Source organism: Equus quagga, chromosome 1, assembly GCF_021613505.1.
Source record: "Equus quagga isolate Etosha38 chromosome 1, UCLA_HA_Equagga_1.0, whole genome shotgun sequence".
Lineage (NCBI taxonomy): Eukaryota > Metazoa > Chordata > Mammalia > Perissodactyla > Equidae > Equus > Equus quagga.
The window spans coordinates 168,220,541-168,240,423 of record NC_060267.1 but is presented as its reverse complement, the minus strand read 5'-3'; the positions used below and the strand labels follow the sequence as shown (position 1 = coordinate 168,240,423).

The window sequence follows — 19,883 nt, the reverse complement described above, 5'->3', positions numbered from 1 at the left end:
TCAGCATGGCCTGACAAGTGGTGCCGTGTCTCTGCCCAGGGTCTGAACCCGTGAAACCCTGGGCTGCCAAAGCGGAGGGCGCGAACTTAACCATTCGGCCACGGGGCCGGCCTCATCCCTGAGCCCTTCTGAAATACACGCCTCAGTAAAGGAAGCGTTTCCCAGGGAGAAATTCTAAAATAGAGAGAAGACAGGTTCCATGTGTTCTCTTGCTCCCCACGGGCAGGTGCAGACATTCCGGTGTTTGGTTACTTGGGGGGTTGTCACGTGGAGGAGGCAGGCGAGATGCGGAATGAGGGAGGGGAAGTTAGAGCAGGAGAGGACTTGCTCCTCAAGCCTGGTTCCGTTTGCCAGACCTTCACACACATGTATACACAACCCCCCCAGATCTTTACACGCGCACACATACAACCTGGACCTTCACATGTACACACATGAACATGAGACTTTCACATGTGGACACATACGTACCCCAGACCTTCACGTGCGTGCGCACACATACACTGGACCTTCCTACACACATGCAGATGTGAACACTGGACCCACACACACACACAAACACACACTCACAGTTGCCGAGGCACTTCCTCCCTGGGGAGACTGGTGTGATGGGCTTGCAGTGCTCTGCGTGGGCAGGAGGCCGGACAGAATGACCTCGGTGGCTCCAGGTGGCCCCAAGGCTGAGCTCCTGGGGGTCAGTAACATTCACTTTCCTGGCCCCACTGGTGAGTGGGGGGATTTTGCCAACAAAGTGAATTTTCCCTGCAACTGTAGCTTTTCACAAAAGGCACCAAATTTTATCTTTCAACTATTTTTAAGAAAAAAGATACTGTTTTCTTCCTTAAGATAGAGACAAACAATCATGCGTTTTTCTAAGCCAGTGGGTTCTATGAGATACTGGTTCCAGAGAGATGTTAGTAGGTGTTACTTGAGAAGAAAGCCTGGCAGGAAGGTTAGTGCTTGTGTGGATTCAGGGAACAGTGGTGACAAAAGTGAGTCAACCTCTCTGCTGCAGGACTTCTCAGAGCCTTTACTACAGCAGCGTGTGGTTTTGATTTGCTGAAAGAGGGATGTGGTGTGCACAATCTCCCAGATGTATTTGATCATGGAATCCTTTTGTCATCGAGTCCTCCAAGGACGTATAATTTATAGAACACACTGGGGACTGCTGTGCTGAGAGGTCCCTCGCCTTCCTGGACTCACAGAGGACGCAGAGCACAGCTGACTGCAGAGTATGGTGCTGTGTCTGCTCTTTAGTCTGTCTGTCTGCCTCTGGACCCATCATCTTCTTTGCCTCAAATACGGCCCTCCTCTCTGCCTCCCTGCTTTTCCTCTGCTGTTGTCTGAAATACCAGGTAACTAGTGGACTCGGTGTGAACTGACTCAGGGTGAGAACATGAGGCCCTGGGAGAGGGGCCCCGGGTGATGTGCACAGCCCTGGGCGTGGGCTTTGGAATGTCTCCGCCACGCTCTGTCGTCGTCATGTCCGCTCCGGGCCTGGGCTTGGTACCACTGCGGGCTTGCCTGAGGCCTCTCCTCTGATAGGGGAGTTCTACTGCATTCTAGATTACAGCTCTGACTGGCTGGTTCTGAAGTCTGACTTGGTATTCATTTATGTGTGTGTATGTGTGTGTCTATGTGTGTATAATCTCAGATATTTTATTAGTGTTTTTTTAGTATAAAGTTATTTATAATGCCTCTTGTTGGTGTCCCATTGAAAACAGTGAGACTCTTGGCTGGTTGGTGTTCTTGATAGTAATGGGCAGCAGAGTGGCCTCAGGGCCTTTGCAGGGGCCCTCGTTGATGTGGATCAAAGCCTCAGCTCCTCCCTGCGTTGTTTGAGGCCCTCAAAATCTCAGCCCACCTCCATCTCTGGTGTCATCTCCGTTGCCCACTGCTTGTCCTGCATCCCATGGTGCACTGGGCCTCCTGCTTGCCCATACAGTGACACCATCACACCTCCGTGCCTTACCTCATGGTGTCACCTCTGCCTTCCCTCTCCTCTTCTCTGCTGTGAAAAATTCTTCTGACTCATCAAGGCTCAGAGTACATGTTTGCTGTGTGGGTGGGGCCCTCCCTGTGCTCCATGCCCCCCGGGGCCCCCTCTCCCCAGCACAGCGTCCTCGGGTCCTCAGGGCTCATTTGGCCTCCCTGCTCTATAGGAACTTCCGTGTGCCCTGGCTCCCGCATGGGCTCTGGGCGTGGCTGAGGCCAGGACTCTTGGATCCACTGTGGCCTTCGGGGGCCCAGCACAGGGACCATCCGTAGCTGGTGTCCAGTCCTGTTGATACCACAGTGGCTTGGAGAGGCGCCATCTGCCCTGGTTTTAGACCGCTCCAGATGGAGGGGCCACAGAGGCCGCATGTCCTGGAGATGTCCTCGCCCAGAGGGAAGCACGTGCCCTCCCCACTGCAGGCTTTCCTCACATTTTTTTTTATTGCAGCGGGTCGAATTTCTTTCCCAATACCCTTTAGTGGTAATTAGGCTGGGAGGCCGGGGTCCAATTCTGTGCACACACAGGCTCATTTTAATGAATTCTCTGGAGATGGAGAGGGGGAAATGTTATTTGTCTTTGTCTTTCTTAACATGGTGGCAGGGACATTTGGGAAGTAAACAACATCCCCGTGGGCTCTGGGGGATGTTCCTAGTCGTCCCCCACCACAGTAACCACTCTCCACCACCTCCCACAAACGTCCTGTCCTGTCCATCAGCCAGTACAGCCCAGCGGAACCCCCACCTCGATTAGCAGAGATGCCCAGTCATTTCCCAAGATGGAGTCACCCTCCCTCCCTCCCGTCCTTTCTGGGTGCCTCCTGCTCTGTCCCGGCCCCCCTCCTCGTTCACTCGTTCTGACAGCAGTCTGTCAAGGGCTGCACTCTGTGTCTGGAGAGACAATAGGAAAAAACGACCTGGTCACAGAACCTGGCCCTGCCCTCAGCCAGGGCACAGAGGGCAGAGGGGGTTCAGCCCCATCCTGGGTGGCAGTCAGTGAGTTCCCCCTCGGCCTGGGGCTGAACATGCCTGAGGCCCCGAGGGGCTGGCCTGATGCCCTGTGAGGACTGGGACATGCAGAGCTGGGTTCCCTTGCTAGACCTCTCAGGGGGTCCTGTCTGCCTGGCAGGGCCCGAGGAGATGCCACCTTGTCGGCCTGCGGGCCTCAGGAAAGCAGGTCTTCTGTCACCTCCTGCCTAGCACTCCTGCACATGCGCACCTTGTCCTCCTCTTGACACATCTGTTCCCCAGCCTCTCACTGCCCCACCCATCACTGCATCTAAATCCACTCACTTGAGGAAGTGAAAAATCAAGACTCACAAACAGCCTGGTGAGTGAGATTCATGTCTGCAGTGACTCTCTTGGATAAAATCCCGACTAAGTACTTCCTTTCAACATTTATTGTGGAAGACACCTTCTGGTGCCTGCGCTGTGATAAGACGTGACCCTCTGGGTGGGCCTGCCCCCGCCCCCGCCCCCCTCTCTCCTCCCAAAGACCAGATGAAACACACCTGCAGGCCTGGGCCTCGGGCCACCGTTTTGAAACCTGCACCGGAGCCAGAATGGGAGGTTTCAGGCCCCGGCAGGTGGCTGTAGGGGGAGGAGAGGGGAGGATTCAAAGCAACACTCTTCTGGGGTTTCCCATGGGTCCCTCCCGGGTTCTCTGTCCTGGCTGCACCTTAGCACTACCTGCTGGGGGGCGGCTGGGAGATTCACAGGCTGGCTGAGGCATGAGCATTTTTAAAATCTCAGAGGTGACTGAGGTGAACTTATAGCCAAGGCTGGAGCCGCCAGCTGTCCCTGGACCTCCCACCACAGCACAAGTTAGGAAACCAGCCTAACTAGGAGAGGCCCTCCCTGCCTGAGTTCACCCGCCCGCTCCCAGAGTGGAGGCCCGTTTCTGGAGGACCGTGAGGCTTTGCCTGTGCTGGGGCCTGCCCTAGGTCCCATGGAGCCTTGGGGAAGGGAACAGGATGGCCGTGTCCACTGCACCCTCACAGACCCAGGGGTTGCTTGAGGAGCTCTCACCCCTCAGCCAGCTGCCTGCTCCGCCCTGAGGCTTTCCCCTCTCACCTCCTGAATCTCTCTTAGTTTCCTGGGGCCACCATAACAAGTTACCGCAAACCCAGTGGCTTAAGACAGCAGAAATTCATTCCCTCACAATTCTGGAGTCCAGAAGTCTAGAATCAAGATGCAAGAGAGCCATGCCCCCTCCGAAGGCTGTAGGAAAGAATCCTTCCTTGCCACTTGAGCTGCTGGTGGCTCCAGCCGTTCCTTGGCCTGGAGCTACATAGCTCTAATCTCTGCCTCCATCTTTACGTGACTTCCTGCTCTCTGTGTCCCTCTTCCTCTTCTTGTAAGGACACCAGTCATTGGGTTTAGGGGCCCACCCTAAATCTAGGATGATTTTTCATCTTAAGACCCTTAACTGATTACATCCACAAAGACCTTTTTTCCAAATGAGGTCACGTTCTGGGGTTCCAGGTGAATATAATTTTGGGGGGACACTCTTCAACCCTCTATGGGGTCCTTGCACCTCCCAGTTGGTCCCACTGGGGACCAGACTCTCTGGCCTGGGCCTCAGCATGGTCTGGCCCCACCTCACCTCCAAGCACAGACTCCAGGCCCCCAGCCCTTCGCAAGCTGCCGGCCCAGCATCTGACCCAGGGAAGCCGTTTCCTGGGAGCATAGCTTGGCAGCAGGTCTCTGTTCTCACAAGGCTTTTCCAAATGATCAGATGTTTCTTTGTGTAACATTTGTAAGTTGTTTTGATAAAGCAAATAGGTTTACTTCGGCCTGGTCAGTGACCCTTTGCAGCTGCCCATCGGGCCGCTCCGCAGCCCCCAAACCAGCACTTGCCCCCACCCGGACGATCCACCCCTGCAGTACAGAGTTAGCCTCTCAGAGGAGCCGAGCTGTGGCTGGGCCACACAGCAGCCCATCCCAGGCGCTCAGTGGGGGGCATTTGTGAGGGATCCTGGTGTGTGGGGAGCTCTGCTTTGTCCGGTGTAGAGTTTGGTGCTCTGAGGTCTGGGGCAGCAAGTTCTGCTAACACTTGTCCAGCCACACTCAGCCAGGTGGTCTGGGGGTTGCCCGGCTTGGGCAGCCAAGCCCCACACCTAGAATGTCCCCATGCCGCCTTTGCTGGTGGGCCTGAAGTGGGGCTGAATGAGGAAAAAGGACCTGGGGATGGATCAAGCCAGAATTTTCTTTTTGAACACACACCCACACTCTCATGGACGCTGGTCTCTGGTCCCCTCCCCCACCAGGGCCAGGGGACAGGAAAGGGGTGGGGACTTTAGGGGTAAGGTGCTGATGGTACTGAACCCCTTTTTGTCTGTGGGTCACTGGAGGGAGATGAGTAAAGCCCCCACAGAGCTCACAGCAGCGCAGAGACAACCAGGTGGTTGTCATTCCCTCTGATGGACAAGGGGAGGAGCCCCGGGGTTCACCTTGATGAAGAGGCACAGTCTGATCAGAGGTGACAGTTCAGTGAATAGGGTCTGGGGGAGATGGCTTTTGTGGCCACAGCATGGAGCACTTGATCAGGAAGAGGCAGAGGCAGGAGACTCAGATCAGCCAAATCGCATGCTGTGCGGGCACCAGGGGAGGCGGCTGGGCCCTTAGCCCCAGGGCATAGGGGTGGGGCATCCATCTCACTGTCGCCAGTCCATCAGCCAGGGCATGTATGTGCACATCTTGCTGTGCTGGGCACTCAACTTTGAGAGGCAGCCAGGCTGCAGATCTGCAAGGAGCCAGATCCTGGGTGGGTGTGCTGGTAAAGAGGAGGGGGTGGGGCCTCACTCGGCGGCCTGGAGTGTGGTCCAGCGGTGCACATCATCACGAACACTGCTGTCATCCGCCTTCCTTCCTGCATATCCTCCCATTCTGCAGCAACTCTTGATGCTCCTGAAGAGTGGGAGGAGAACCCTATGCTAATGGAGTGGTCCCTGGGCATGTGGAGCTTCAGAGAAGGCAGGGATGGGTGGCTGTTCTAGTGGGTGAAGAAGGCTTTCTGGAGGAGAGGGCGGGGAGCTGAGTGGGAAAGGATAGGGCGGAAGTGATGCAGCTGTGTTGGAGAGAGGAATGACAGTGTGCTGACGGAGAAGCATTTGTGGAAGCCCAAGGTGTCACGATCCAGTGCTGTGCACGCATGGTGGAGGGGGCTCTCTCTGTTCGAGTGGAGGGTAGGAGTGAGGCCTGTGGGTGGATTATTGGCTGCATTTTGACTTTCATGTCTTAGGCACTTTTGCCTCATGGCACCTTGCTCCTTCCTTCATTAAAAAAAAATATATATAATACGTACATTAAAAATTTTATTTTACAACTGCGTTGTTATAACAATGAATATAATCCAGGCTGGATTCCTTGTTATTTATTCATTATTGTTATATTCATTTTTCTTTTGATTTAAAAGAAGTTAAAATTTAAAAAGTTAAGAAACATTTTTGTGGGCCCCTGAAAGTACCATGAGCCCCAGTCTGTGCCTAGTGGAGACGATGGGCCTAGATGGTTGGGACTGTGGAAGGCCCTGGAAGCTAAGGGGCTTGGGCTCATGGGCAGGAAATGGAGAGCTATTGAGGGTTCCTCAGGTGGGCATGATGAGATCACAGTCACCAGAGTTTGTGGGAGACAGGTGTAGAGGGGTGGGCCAGGGCAGGGGTGGCAGGTGGCGCGTACACAGCCTTGGATGCAGCTCTGTGTGGAAGGGCAGGGCAGGGGGTGGGGGGGTCACTGAGCAGTCGTGCAGGGCTGTGTGGGAGATGAGCGAGGGGCCTCAGCCAAGGAGAGAGGCATGTGGACAGTGGAAGGAGTGAGCGAACAGAGTGGTCTGTGGGGTGCAGAAGAGGGAGAGGCCTGAGTGGGCCCTGGGTTTCTGTCCAGACACCCTGGAAGAATATCAGTGCCATCAACACAAAGAAAAATGAAAAGTGGGGTGGGAAGTAATGATGGGACAGCCAAGGGAAGACATTTGAAAACGGCTGTGTGGACGGGCCCGGGAGAGGTGGGGCAGAATCTGGATTCCTGAAGCCCTAGGGCTGAGGAATTTTCTGGGTCAGAGTGTAGAGAGGAGGTGGAGGACCAGAAGGAGGGGCCTTTCTCCGTAGAATCCAAGGTGCCTTGTGTCCCCATGTGGTGTTCAGCTAACCACCCAGCACCTGGGGGAGACAGGGACAGGATCTTCGGCCCCTAGTAGAGGTGGTCAGAGTGAGGTCACACACCACGGAGAAGGATTCAGCATGTCCTTTTACAGCTCCGCTCTTTTTCTCTCCTGCAGAACAATGCTGCCTGCAGAGGCCTGTGTTCAGATCCCAGGTCTGTCACTTAGGTGAGACTCTGGGCCACCGTCCTGGTTTCTTAGGATTGCATTCTTTTTAACTTGGAAATTATTTGGATGGGATTTAACCCCTATGTCACCTAGACCAGTGGCCTCAAACTTTAGCAGCAGAAATGTGGTTCATTTGTATTTAAACCATAGCTCATATAAGTCTTAAAGTCTAGATGATGGAAAATTACAGACCAAAAACACTGTCGATACGAATGTGCATTACTGTACACTGTAGAGAAAAGCAAAACAAGACAACAGCAACAACTCTACGACAAACCAAGGTGATAATGAGGAAGTCAGGCTAACAGCGCGTCCTTGTGGGAAGTCAAGGGCCTCCCAGCCATCCCTGCGTGTGCACTTGTGCAGTGCTTTGCATTCTGCCAGGTGACACTGGACCCCAGGCTTCTGGCAGAACCTTAGACTCCAGTCCTTGGTCAATTTGGGCAACATGATGATTTTATTATACTAATATAATGGAGTTCCATCTTTTGCAAACGTTGGTTCTATGGTCAAAATGAGAGGCAACAATCTTATATAGTGAAATCCCCCTGAATGCTTGTCAGCTTGGCAAGATGACCATGCCCTCAGGGACCCCCCCGAGCACCGCCAGCCATCCACGTGCTCCCTTTGGACATTTCCCTGGTTCTGGTCTGAGGGTAGGCTTGCCCATGCTCTGACATCTTCTTTTCCCTCCCTCCTCTCCTCTGCCCTTCTCTCCCTCTCTTTTGTCAAGCATATACAAATTAGGAATGTGGTCACCTTCTAGTACAGAAAGCTAACTAACAGTGGCTTAAACAAAGAGGGGCTTTCGTTTCCCAGGTGCAAGAAGTTGTGGTGGGACTTGAGGTGGCACAGCTGTGCGGTGATGCCATCGGGCAGGCCCCAGGCTCTTGCAGTCATTCTGTCCTGCCTTCTTGCTGTGTGGGTTCTCATCGTCGTGCAGGCTGGCTGTTGCTGCTCCAGACATCACCTCTGCCTTCAAGGCAGAAAAAAAGCAAGAGCTTCCCTAGAGTCCTTTCCCCGTCTAGCAGACTGCAGCTTATGTCTTATTGGCCAGAAGTGGGTCACATGATCACCTTTAGCCTCTAGGGAGGCTGGGAAAGCAGAATTTCACTTTTACAGTCTCTAGGCAAACAAGGGAGTCAGAGGTTGCCAGTGGGCATTGAGTGAATCCACCAGTAGCACCTGCTACCTTTCATGAGTTAAATGGACCCAGGAATGCAATTCTCTGCCCTAAATTTTAGTAATCTTTCCTAGTTCACATTGTAGGTTACGCTTAGATAGCTCCTAGACACTCTCAAAAGACCACCACCTGGAGCATCCTTGGCCCTAATTGTTAAGGAGAGGGCTTGCACACTTGGGTCCATTTGTGACCCTTCAGGAGACCTCTCAGAGAGCTTCAGGCCACACATCCAGGGGCATCTGTGTGGCTTTTGAAGGAATTGACTAATTTTGATGAAACTTAATCCCTTATTTAAAGTTGGATGGTCCATCTTGTTTGGTTGATGTTTCAGACCACAGGAAAAAAAAGAGCAATCAAGAAATAGTTAAATTGGGTGGTGACTAGCACAGACCCCTCTCCACTGGGAGGAAAGTGGTCACCAGGATTGTGCAGACTTTGAGGCTGTGAGGTGTCTGAAAGAATTCAGGTACCTTTGCTGTGGCCTCCCGAGCCATCGTCCCTTCCCCCAGAGCACATTGTGGAGCTGCTGGCAAGGACAGACCCTGCCCAGCGTGTTTTCCAGAGGCTGCTGTCGCCTTCCCCCACAGCACCCACTTGCCAGTCTGAATCCTTAAGTTTTGCCAGCCTCATTTGCATGCTAATTTGCATGACTTTACCCGGATACTCTCATCTGATGGTTGTTGGCGCAGAGCACAGACAGCCCCTTCATTGTTGAGGGCTTGTCATGCCCAGCTGCTTTCTGCCACTTCTGGATGCTTCCCCAGCCATGGGCCAAGGCCTGGCGGGGACTAAAAGAAGACACACATACACTCCTTTTCATGATTTCTCTTTCTGGGAAGAGAGTCTTGAGTCAATTTATGTGAATTACCATGCAGATTTCCATTGCAGACTTTATTACTGAGTCTTGTCAGAATGTGGATGCAAAATTATATTTCATAATAAATGCACATAGCAAAGATGATTTCAACAAGTGCCTCAGGAAACATCTCTTTCCTCGGGGATCCACTGGGCCAATGGCGCTTTTGTGCAGAAGGAGGCGTGTAATGTACGTTGTTCTGCACTACGTGCCGGAGTCCCTGTTGCCCCTGTTTAATACCACCTTCAGAAGAAGATGAATGTGGATGCAGCTGTGAAATCTGTGCCTGTGAAGTTTCCTCGTATTTTATATAAAATGAAGTGCCTGCCATTGATCATGAACAGTAGTTTACAAGCATGACGATATTAAAGGAATAAATAGGCATTGCTGGGTTTGGGGCCATCTAATCATGTAGAGTACAGCCCAGCCTCCTCAGAGGGGCACCGTGCAGACAGGAGGCTCAGACAGCACTGCAGAGGTGGGGGGCAGGGGTTGTGCAGATCCTGGACTGGCAGGAGAGTCCCCACTGTCAAGCCTGCTGCTCCTCTCATCTTGTTATCCTCTTACATCCCTGTGGAATAGTTACCAGCAAGAATACCTCACAAGAGGAAATGAAGTACACAGAATGAATGCTTTCACCAACATACCGTGGCAAGCTAGTAGAGGGATGTGGTCTCCTTTAGAACCCAACTCTTTGAGGGTCAGCCTTTCCTAAAGCTCAGGGAACACTAGTTTCCTGGGATGTCAACAGGAATTACAAGCACAAATGTTCCTAGGGCGAAGCAGCTTGAGAAACATTGGGTTACATGAAGTTGTTCATGTTTCTTCCATGCAGGACTTCTCCGAGCCTTTCCTATGCCTTTGTGCTCTGTGGCTCTCCACTGGGGGCTAGAATATGCAGCCTTTCCCAGAAACGCTTGAGCACAGTTTATGCTGTAGATCACCTCATGGGGCTGTGTTGCCCATAACCAGACAGAAACATGTGGGAGGGTCTCCTGTGGGGTGGGTTTCTGCAGCTTCTTTTGGAGCTCTCTCGGTCAGTTGGTCAGTGCTCATTTTTGTTTATATAGAGTTCCTTCATGTAGTCCAACTCACTTGACCCAACAGTCCTTGAAGGAAGCTGTAATTATACCCTTTCCAGAGATGAAAGCTGAGGGCCAGAGAGGCTGTCGGTTTTCGAGGACACTCCCAATCCAGTGTTCTTCCCAACTCACCACAGAGTACTCAGACCCTGCCAAAGCACTGGCAGAGAGCACTGAAAACAGCTGGGGCCCTCTGGGCACATGACCCGACCCAGGTCCATTTGTGTGGGGGTGGGGCACCCTGCTACCTGCGTGCCAGATCCTCTGGGGCTGGCCGTGGTCTGCCTTGGGAGGCATTGACAGGGAGCCTAGGTTTGCTGGCAGAAACCTGTCTCCTCTCCACCATCTTCCCTAGGGCCTATGAAGGCTCCTGGTCACCTCAGCCTCTCAGCCTCCTGGCGTGGCCAGGGCTATGTGCATATCATGGATCTGGGCTTTACCCTCAAAACAGAAGTGACTCCCTCCCCACCCCACACTCATCCTCACATAAGCATGATCTGCCCATTCCTACCACATAAACATACTGCTACATGCAAATAAATACACAGCTGCATGCACACGTGTGCCTCTCCACTCACCCGTGAGTCTACTCACATGCCCTCATATGCACGTTCCCATCAATACACGCTCACACACCTGTGTGACTCATGCTGGCCTTTGAGAGGGTTGTGGGTTGTGGCAGGTAACGGAAACACCATGGTTTCTGGGCCTTTTGTAGGCGAGCGTGGCCTACCCAGGTAGCTCATCGTTCTTTTCGTTTGGTGTCCCCATATTATCCTTTTGGATAACTTCTGTTGATCTCTTTGCAAGTTCACTGACCGTTTCATCTGTCTTTTCCTACCTACTGTTAAGTCCATCAGTAATATAAAAATTTCAGATAGTGTATTTCTCAATTCTAAATTTGTATTTGATTCTTCTTTATACTTTCTCTGCTGAGATTTTAAAATCTGTGCCTTCATTATGAGCATATTTTTCCTTATGTATTGAGCATAATTATATTAGCTGCTTTAAGATACTTGCTACTTTGAATATCTAGATCACCTCAAGGTTGGTCTCTGTTTATTCTCTTTTTTCCTGAATATGGCTTTTACTGCATATGTCTAGTAATTTTAAGTTGTATCCTACACATTGTGATGAAGACTGGATTCCGTTTGTTCCTTTGGAAGAGTGTTGGTTGCATCCACTTCTCACTTCTCTTCCCTGTGGTGGGCAGCAGCTGAAAGTTCTGTTCAGATTTGTCTGTCTGTCTGGTTTTCAGTCTCAGGTAGGCTGCCTGGGTCAGAGATTTGCACAGCATTTATCTGCAGAAGTTGGGCTTCCCTCTCTGTGATTTTCTCACTCTAGGATTTTCCTTGCTTTCTGGCTGCCGTGGTAGCTTTGCGATCTGTCCTCTCATTTCTCAAACAGTTGCACCACGGCTTTCTTGCCAAGTTGTAGCCACCCCTCAACTCCCACCAGGACTGCCCTCAGGTAAGCGAGTGGTCCTAAAAACATGAGCCTCATCCAGTGCTGTTCCCTTCTCCTCCTCCAGTTTCTACCTGCTTTTGGTCCCTTTCTAGTGCCTTGAGAGAGATGTGTGTTAGATTTTGTTCAGAGTTTGTTGTAGTAATCCACAAGAGGGTTGGTCTGATAGGAGCTTGGCTATTACAGAAGTCAGCCTCTCCGCTTCCCTCCATCTGGGGTTTGTTCCCCATGCCTCCCATCCTCCAATACCCCCCTGACTCCCCCCTGCAAATTACGTATTCACTCAAGGACTTGGATAGTTGCCCTTTCTTTCCTCACGAAATCAGTCAGAATCAAGGTCCCCCTCCTCTGGACCCTTAGAGCCCCACAAGCTACTTTCCATCCATCAAGGCCCACAGTTCTGCATGCATATCTTAGCTTCTCCACAAGGTTGGAAGTTCAAGGCTGAGTCTTGAATTGTGAGTAGGTATTAACCATGTGGAAGAACATTCCAGAGAAGGGAACAGCTCCTTATGGGCAGGGACCAGGGCTTGTTCTGCTTTGTGTCTAACACACAGTAGGCACTCAAGAATGAGTAAGTGAATGAGTATTACTTACACTGTTTTCCAGAAAGGACCTGCCCAGGGGAGATCGTGACCATCTTCTCCCTGCAGATCTGCCTGGCTGGAGAGATGGGCTCCAGCTGGCAGTAGTGTGGGGCCAACTGCTTGTGCCTATGTCTCAAAAAATAGATGATGCCAAGGAGCTAGAAATTCTATGGTAATGAAGTCCCAGCCAAGGCCATCTTAGAAGTTTTTGTTTCTGTTCTGTCCTTAGAGAGCCAACTTTGGTGGTGGTTGTTTTTAAAATGCAAATGAACTTCCTCTTAAATGTGTTCTGCTGAGCTATTATGGCTAATGACCATAAGATTCTGACAGTAGGGAGCCAGCCACCATGTGACCCCATGCAAACTCAGTGACAGCTTCGGGGCACGGTGACAGCTTCAGAAATGAATGGATTTCAGGAAGCAGAGGGAGTACAGCTGAGCAGTCAAAAGCAGGGGCTTTGCAGTCATGGAGACGTGGGTTCAAATCCTGCCTGTGTCACCACCGCCCATGTGACCTTGGTTTCTTCATCTGTGAATAGCACCTTCTGCATGCCCGGCTCTCACCCTGGGCAGGGGACCTGCCTCTCCGCCTGGACGCCACAGCCTCAGACTGACTACAGCATGAGCTCCGAGTCTAGGCGGTTGTTTGCAAACTTGACTGCCCATCTGAGTTATCTGTGCTTGTCTGGAATTCTGATTCCCAGACTGACACCCTAGAGATTGTGATCCTCTCTGCCTGGGTGGGGCTCAGGAATCTGCATGCTTAGCAAGCTCCTGAGAGGATTCTGAAGCCAGTGGTCTGTGTTGAGAATCCTCAAATCACTGACCAATGGGAAAGACTGACCAGTATGAGGTTTTTCCAGTTTAGTAGAGAAACTGTTAAATGAGGGACCTGAGGCTAAGCTGGGGGCTCAGAAACTGACTTGCAGAGCAGCTGAATCTTGAACTCTGAATAGGTTTTAACCATGTGGAAGAGCATTCCAAGGGAGGGAACAGCATTAGAAACAAAGTGACTTATGTATGTGGAGTCCTGACCAGAGTATTATTACTAAAGTATAAAGTGCCAGCTGGGCAAGGGAAAATGAGGCCATAGGAGGCAGGGGGCAGGCCCTTAACAGTTTGTAGGCCAAGCTGAAGGTTCTGGACCATTTCCTAGGGAGTGAGGAGTGCTAGGGTGAGATTTCTGTTTTAGAAAGTTAACACTGGTGCTATATGAAAGACTCGTTATAAGGGCGGAGCCTGGGGGCAGAGGGACCTGGCAGGAAGCTGTTGACGTTATTCAGATAAAAGTTGGAGGTCTTATCTGGGGCAGTGGTGGTGGGGATGGAGAGAAGGGACAGGTGAGACACTCAGGAAGCAAAGTAGTCAGCTCAGTGATTCATTTGGTGTGAGGGAGCGGACGAGAGAGCAAGTGAAGAGGGGGGATTCAGGAGGGCCTCCAGGGGCTTGACACCTAGGATGGTAGAGGTGCCGCTCACCAAGGTGGGGGAGTAGAAGGAGCAAGTTTGGAGGGAGATGATGGGCTCCGTGTGGGTCACACAATGTTTAGTGAGATGTCTAGAGGACAAGTAGATGGAGATGTCTAGTCAGCAGTTGGATACCTGGATCTGTGGCTCAGGACAGAGGTGAGGCCTGGGATGTAGATTCGGAAGCCATCAGCACATCCCGTTTGAAGCTGTGAGATAAAGGATGTCCCCTGATACAAAACAGTAGGGAACACCGATGTCTTATGGACAGAGAAAGGAAGATGATCCTGCAAGAGGCCGATAAGGAGCAACAGTTAGAGGGGCAGAGAAAGCGAGAAACAAGTAGCGTCAAGAAAAGGAAAGGAAGAAAGCATGTCAAGGAAGAGGGTTGGTCAACAGGGTCAGGTGCATCAAGTCGAGTCTGGCCTGTGGACTGTCCTTACAGTTTGCAGATGAAATGGCTACTGGCGACCATAGTGAGAGCAGCCTCAGTGGGCAGAGGGGCAGAAACCAGCTCACCCTAGTTAAGCAACAGGTGGGAGGAGAGGAAGAGGAGACCGTGGGTTTGGGGTCCTTTTCCAAGAAGCATACCAAGTGAAGAGAGGTAAGAGAGTGGCAGATAGCTAGAGAGCTCCTTAGTGACAAGGAGGAATTTTTTTTAACGATGTGAGAACGTTGAGAACGTTTCTTGGATGAAAGGTAAGAGTAGAGAATGAGAGGTTGAAGATAAAAGAAGAGAAAGGCAGTGACTGAGAGAGCGTCATCTGGGAGGACCAGAGCCCAGAGGACCCCAACAAAGAAGCTTGCTTTGAACAGGAGAAGGAGCAAATACTCAGAGCCCTGAGGGATGTGGGGATAAGGCTGGACACATGGAGACAACTTTGCAAATATCTTTTGAATCATGGCTCTGCCACTTCCAGCCGTTGATGCTGGGCAGCTAACTCAACATCTCTCATACTCAGTTTTCTTAGCAGTGACATACAAATCTAAAGAACGTAACTCATAACAGGTTATCAGGATGAAATTAAGTGATGCTTGTGAAACACTTAGCACAGTAGCTGGCAAATGATAAGTACTCAGATGTTTAGTCATTGTTACTGTGGTTATCATTGTTTTTATATTAGAGCGTAAAACCAAGGAATTGAAGTGGTTTATGCCTAATGTTGTTAAAGTAAGATTTGAGGCCATCTTCTGAAAGTGAGCCACGCTAAGGATGGAGCATGAGCAGAACAAAGGGCCTGAGAATGTTCTGAACTATTGCTGATACAGATGGAGGTAGGAGGTGATCAAGGACAAGTCATATGATTTTTGTATTTACTCGTAGATTTACCATTTCTGGTGCTCTTATATTCCTTCTTTAAAGATTCAAATGTCCATCTGTAAAGTTTCTCTTTAGCCTAAAGCATTTCTCATAATGAGGGCTCACTGGTGACAAATTATCACAGATTTCCCTTATCTGAAAATGTTTTTGTTTTGCCATCATTGTTGAAGGAAATTTTCACTGGCTATAGAATTCTAAGTTGACGTGATGGTTGCCATTTCTTTTGAAACTTTAAAGATGTTGTTCCATTATCTTCCATTGTCTTCTGTCCTGCATTGTTTCTGATGAGAAATCAACCATCATTCTTGTCATTGTTCCCTTGAATATAATTTGTCTTTCTGTTTTCTGGCTGCTATTAAGGTTTTCTCTGTATCTTTGGTTTTCAGCAGTTTGACTGTGACATGCCTAGGTGTGATTTTCTTTGTGTTTACCCTCTTTTAGGTTCACTGAGCTTCTTGGTACTGTGCGCTGATAGATCTTAGAAAAAATTCATTGGGGAAATTTTTAGCCATTATTTTTTCAAAACTTTTTTTGCTGATTCTGTCTGCTTTCTTTGTGAGACCCAATTGCATATGCGTCAGATCACCTGATATTGTCCTAGAAGGTCTTGAGACGCTGTTCATTTTTGTTGCATCTTTTTCCTCTCTGCACTTCAGTTTGAACAGTGTCTTTTGGCTTCTCTTCAAGTCCACTCGCCTGTCCTCTGCAGTGTCCTAGCTGCTGTTATTCAAATCAAATGCATTTTTATTTCAGATATTATATTTTTTAGTGTTAGGATTTCCAGTTTTTGTTTTAGAGTTTCCATATATCTCTTGAAATTCACCCATCATATTCATCTTTTCCTTTATATTTTTAACATATTTATTACAATTATTTTAAAGTCCTTCTCTGCTAATCCAACATCTGGGTCATTTGAGAGTCTGTTCCTCTTGATTATGGCTAGAGTTTTCTGCTTCTTCACATGTCTAAACCTTTGTTGTTGTGTACTGGACATTGTGAATAATAAGTTGTAGAGATTCTTAGATTCTGTTACCATCCTCTGAAGAGTGTTGAGTTTTAATAGACAATTAAATTATGGGCAACTATTTTTTTTTGGAAGGGGTTGCTTACCGTGTTTAAACTTTGTTAAGATAGGTCTTTTTTGGTTTCTCCCTTAGTCCTCTGGTGTAACCCTCAGTCCTGAGATGATGTCCTTCCTCCCAAAGTTGGCCCTTCTTGGGTTCCAGTGGAAAGCCTGAGGTGTTTACCACATCCTTCTAATTTGGTGGGACTAGGGAGTTACCTCAGGGGAAAGATTGGTTAAATGTAGGATCTCACTTTGTTCTCTTCCCTTCCTTAAGAGATTGTAACCCCTCCATTTTCTGCCTTCTTTTGGTGACTCTTCAGTGCTTGCAAATTGTTATTTCTTGTATTTGTCCAGAGTTTATAATGGCTATCTGTGGGAAGGTTAGTTTGATGCCAACTACTTAGGCATTATTGGAAGCAAAACTTAGGAATGTGTTTTTGAGCGGAGCCAATGGCTCAGCCATACCGCAGGACTATGCCTGTGTTTGGCAGTCTGTACAATTGTGGGAAGGTCTGCGGTGGCTCAGTGCCTGGTTTGGTGGGAGTGTGGTCAGAACAGGTCTGAGAGAGTAGGCAGTTGAGGAACTGGACATATATCTGATGCAGGAGCAGCATGAAAGGGGGACTAAAGGTGGGAAAGAGCTGGAGAGAGGCAGTTGGCATCTTTCAGTCTTAGTTTCCTCATTACCACCAATTTGGTCAGGCTGTTGTGAGGGGTAATAGAGAGAAAGTATGGGAATGTCCAGTAAAGGGTGTTTATGATTCCAGAGGCCACTGGGTTGAGCTTTGCCAGGGCTTGGTCCAGATGGCACAATTCCTGTCATGTCATCTGGTGACTTGTCTGTCCTCATGGAAGCAGAAGTGCCTTCTGTACATGTGGGGTGAAATGGGGTTGTCCTTGTCACATTATCATCAATAACGTCACCGTTACCATCCTTGCTGCCTACATTTGAGGGATACATTTCCCCATGGTTCTCTGTTGTCTTAGCTAGGATATAGTTCAGCTGTGTTTACAGAAACCCAAAATAGCAGTGGCTTAAGCAAAATAGCAGTTCACTTCCCTCTCACACAACAGTCTGCGTATTCCAGTCCAAGGCTGCTGTGGTGTCTTCCCAGAGTCAGGGCCTCAGGCTTCCTTTCTCTTATTGATCTGTCATTAGTACTCTGTCACCCTCATCTCTGTGGGCCACTATGACTCACCACCACCTACCTTCACTTGAAGCAGTGGGAAAGGGAAAGGGGGCAGCTGTGGGCATCCTCCCCCTGTAATGAAGGACCCATACCAGAATATGCATACATCACCGTCACATCCCATTGACCAGAACTTAGCCACCCAGCTGCAAAGGAAGCTGGGAAATATAGTCTTTATTTGGGGCAGCCATGAGTCCATCTACACATTCAGAGTCCTGTTACTGTAGAAAGGGAGACTGTATATTAGGGGACAGCCAGCAGTCCCTGCCACCAGTCCTGAGCTCTGCACCCAGTTTTTAGCTCAAGAGTCACTTTACAGGAGCTTGGCACTCCCGGGGGAGCCCATTCACACTGATGATTGAAAGATTTCCGCCATTTTTCCTCAAGGGTATCAGAAGATAAGGATTGTCACTCTAACATCTACCAATGAATGGGTGTTGTGTGACCGTTAAGGAACAAGGCTGAGTCCACAAGCCACCCGTCAATTCCAGACCTGTTCCCCAGTGGCTACTCCATGCAGGAAAGGTGTGCGAAGCTGGGGTGGAGAGAGCCCAGGTGATGCCAGGGTTTTAGTGCTGAGCCTCCCAGCTCTGCCACGGATTGTCAGAGTCACCCTAGGCATGTCCTTTAACTTCCCTGGTCTTTTCTTTTATCTCCAGAGTAAGGGATTGGGTCATATCCAAGGTGTTTGTCCACCGCCCACGTTCTAGAATTTTATGATTCCTGTATTATAAGGCAAGCTCCTAGGGGGCTGCAGCCCCTCTCACTCATTTGTGGAATGAGTTGGGGGTATGAATGGATGTGCACATGCTTGTAGTCAGCCTGGGGCACCTGCCAACGTGGGTTTTTGAAAATTTCCTTGGGCTTTCCTTGGCTGTATGTTTTAGAGTCAGAAGTCACTGAATAATTTTCCATACAAATAAACTTATTTTTTAAATTTTATTTTTCTTTAAAAATGTTTTTTTTTCTGCTTCTGGAACTATTATATGTTCCTTGTAGAAAATAGAGAAAACATAATGAAGGAAAAATTTGCCCATAATGTCACTATTCAGACTGGCATTATTAAGACTTTAGCGTATTCCTTTCACTTTAACGTCTAAGAAAATATGAAAAATACTTATATCTCTACTTCAGTTAATCAAATTGGGATCACAATATGCATGATGTTTTATAATCTGCTTTTTTTTGCTTGATGACGATTTTCCCCAAAACCTTAAATATTTTTCGAGAACATGATTTTTAATGGCTGCCAAGGATTCTCACCACATGGGGGTCCCGCACTGTACTTGACCGGTGCCCTGCGCATGCAGGCTGCGTCTGAGTCCTCATTACTACCAGTTACGGAGCAATGACTACAGTTCACACTGACGGCATCTTAGCTCCTGTACAGACACTGGGTGCAGGTGAGGCCCAGCGAGATTGGGTGGCCCGCCCAAGGCCACACAGTGAGTAAATGACAGGTCCTGGCCATCTGGCCACAAGGTTGACTGCACCCTCCCAAGCTGCATCTCCCTGGTGTCAGGACAGTGTGGGCACAGGTGTCGCATAGTGGTGCTTGGGACAGCTGGCTCCCAGTGTGTTGGTTTGCGTGTGAAAGAGCTGGTGGGCTTCCCTAGCAAGATGCTGCTCTGGGTGGCCTGCGATGCCCCTGAGGGAGGCGGCTGCGCTCTGGCCCGACACAGCCGGCAAGCTGCCCTGGTCCCCTCCGCCCCCACCTGCTTGGGGCAGTGGTGACCCCAGCCCTGGCGCCTGGCTCCAGGGCTGAGGGGAGAAGCTTGGGAGCCTCCAGGAGAGGCTGCGAGAGAGGGAGGCAGGCAGCACCAGGCTGGGGCAGGGAGACCACCCGCTCTTGCTCCTCAGGGCCCCCCCGGGGAAAGGGGCACAGGAGATACGCATTCCAGTGGCCTCCTTCCTGGGGAAGCCTCCTCACCCCGCTCTCTCCTCCCCTTCCCACAGCACTTTTCTCTCCCTCTCCAGGAAGTGTCACTCTTGAACAAACCTGCCCTCATCCTTGTTTAACTCAAACTTACTTTCCCTGAGAGGGAGGATTGGGTTCCCTGTTGAGTGGAGGAGGAGGGGCGGGGACAGCAGAGCAGGACCCACCTTGGCTTTGTGTGAAGGTTGCCTCTTTGGCTGGTTGTGTCACTACTTTCTGTCTTGACCTTTCTGTGCTTTTCTCGAACAGGCAACCATTGGGATTGACTTCTTGTCAAAAACCATGTACTTGGAGGATCGTACGGTGAGAACTGGGAGGATGGGGAGGGCTCCCTCGCCCGTGCCTACCCCAGAGCTGGCAGTGCCGGGACCCCCCCCCCCCCCCCCCCCCCCCCCCCCCCCCCCCCCCCCCC

At 50.2% G+C, this 19,883-nt stretch overlaps 1 protein-coding gene across 2 annotated transcripts in view; it reads left to right on the top strand.

Annotated features, from left to right (window-relative positions):
* Window positions 1-19,883, top strand: part of RAB6B (RAB6B, member RAS oncogene family) — a 55,926-nt gene that overhangs the window by 27,971 nt on the left and 8,072 nt on the right. For both annotated transcript variants that reach the window (XM_046684545.1, XM_046684552.1), the window contains exon 3: window positions 19,721-19,774. In XM_046684545.1, coding sequence (XP_046540501.1) covers window positions 19,721-19,774 — 54 coding nt within the window. The remainder of the gene's footprint in view (window positions 1-19,720; window positions 19,775-19,883) is intronic.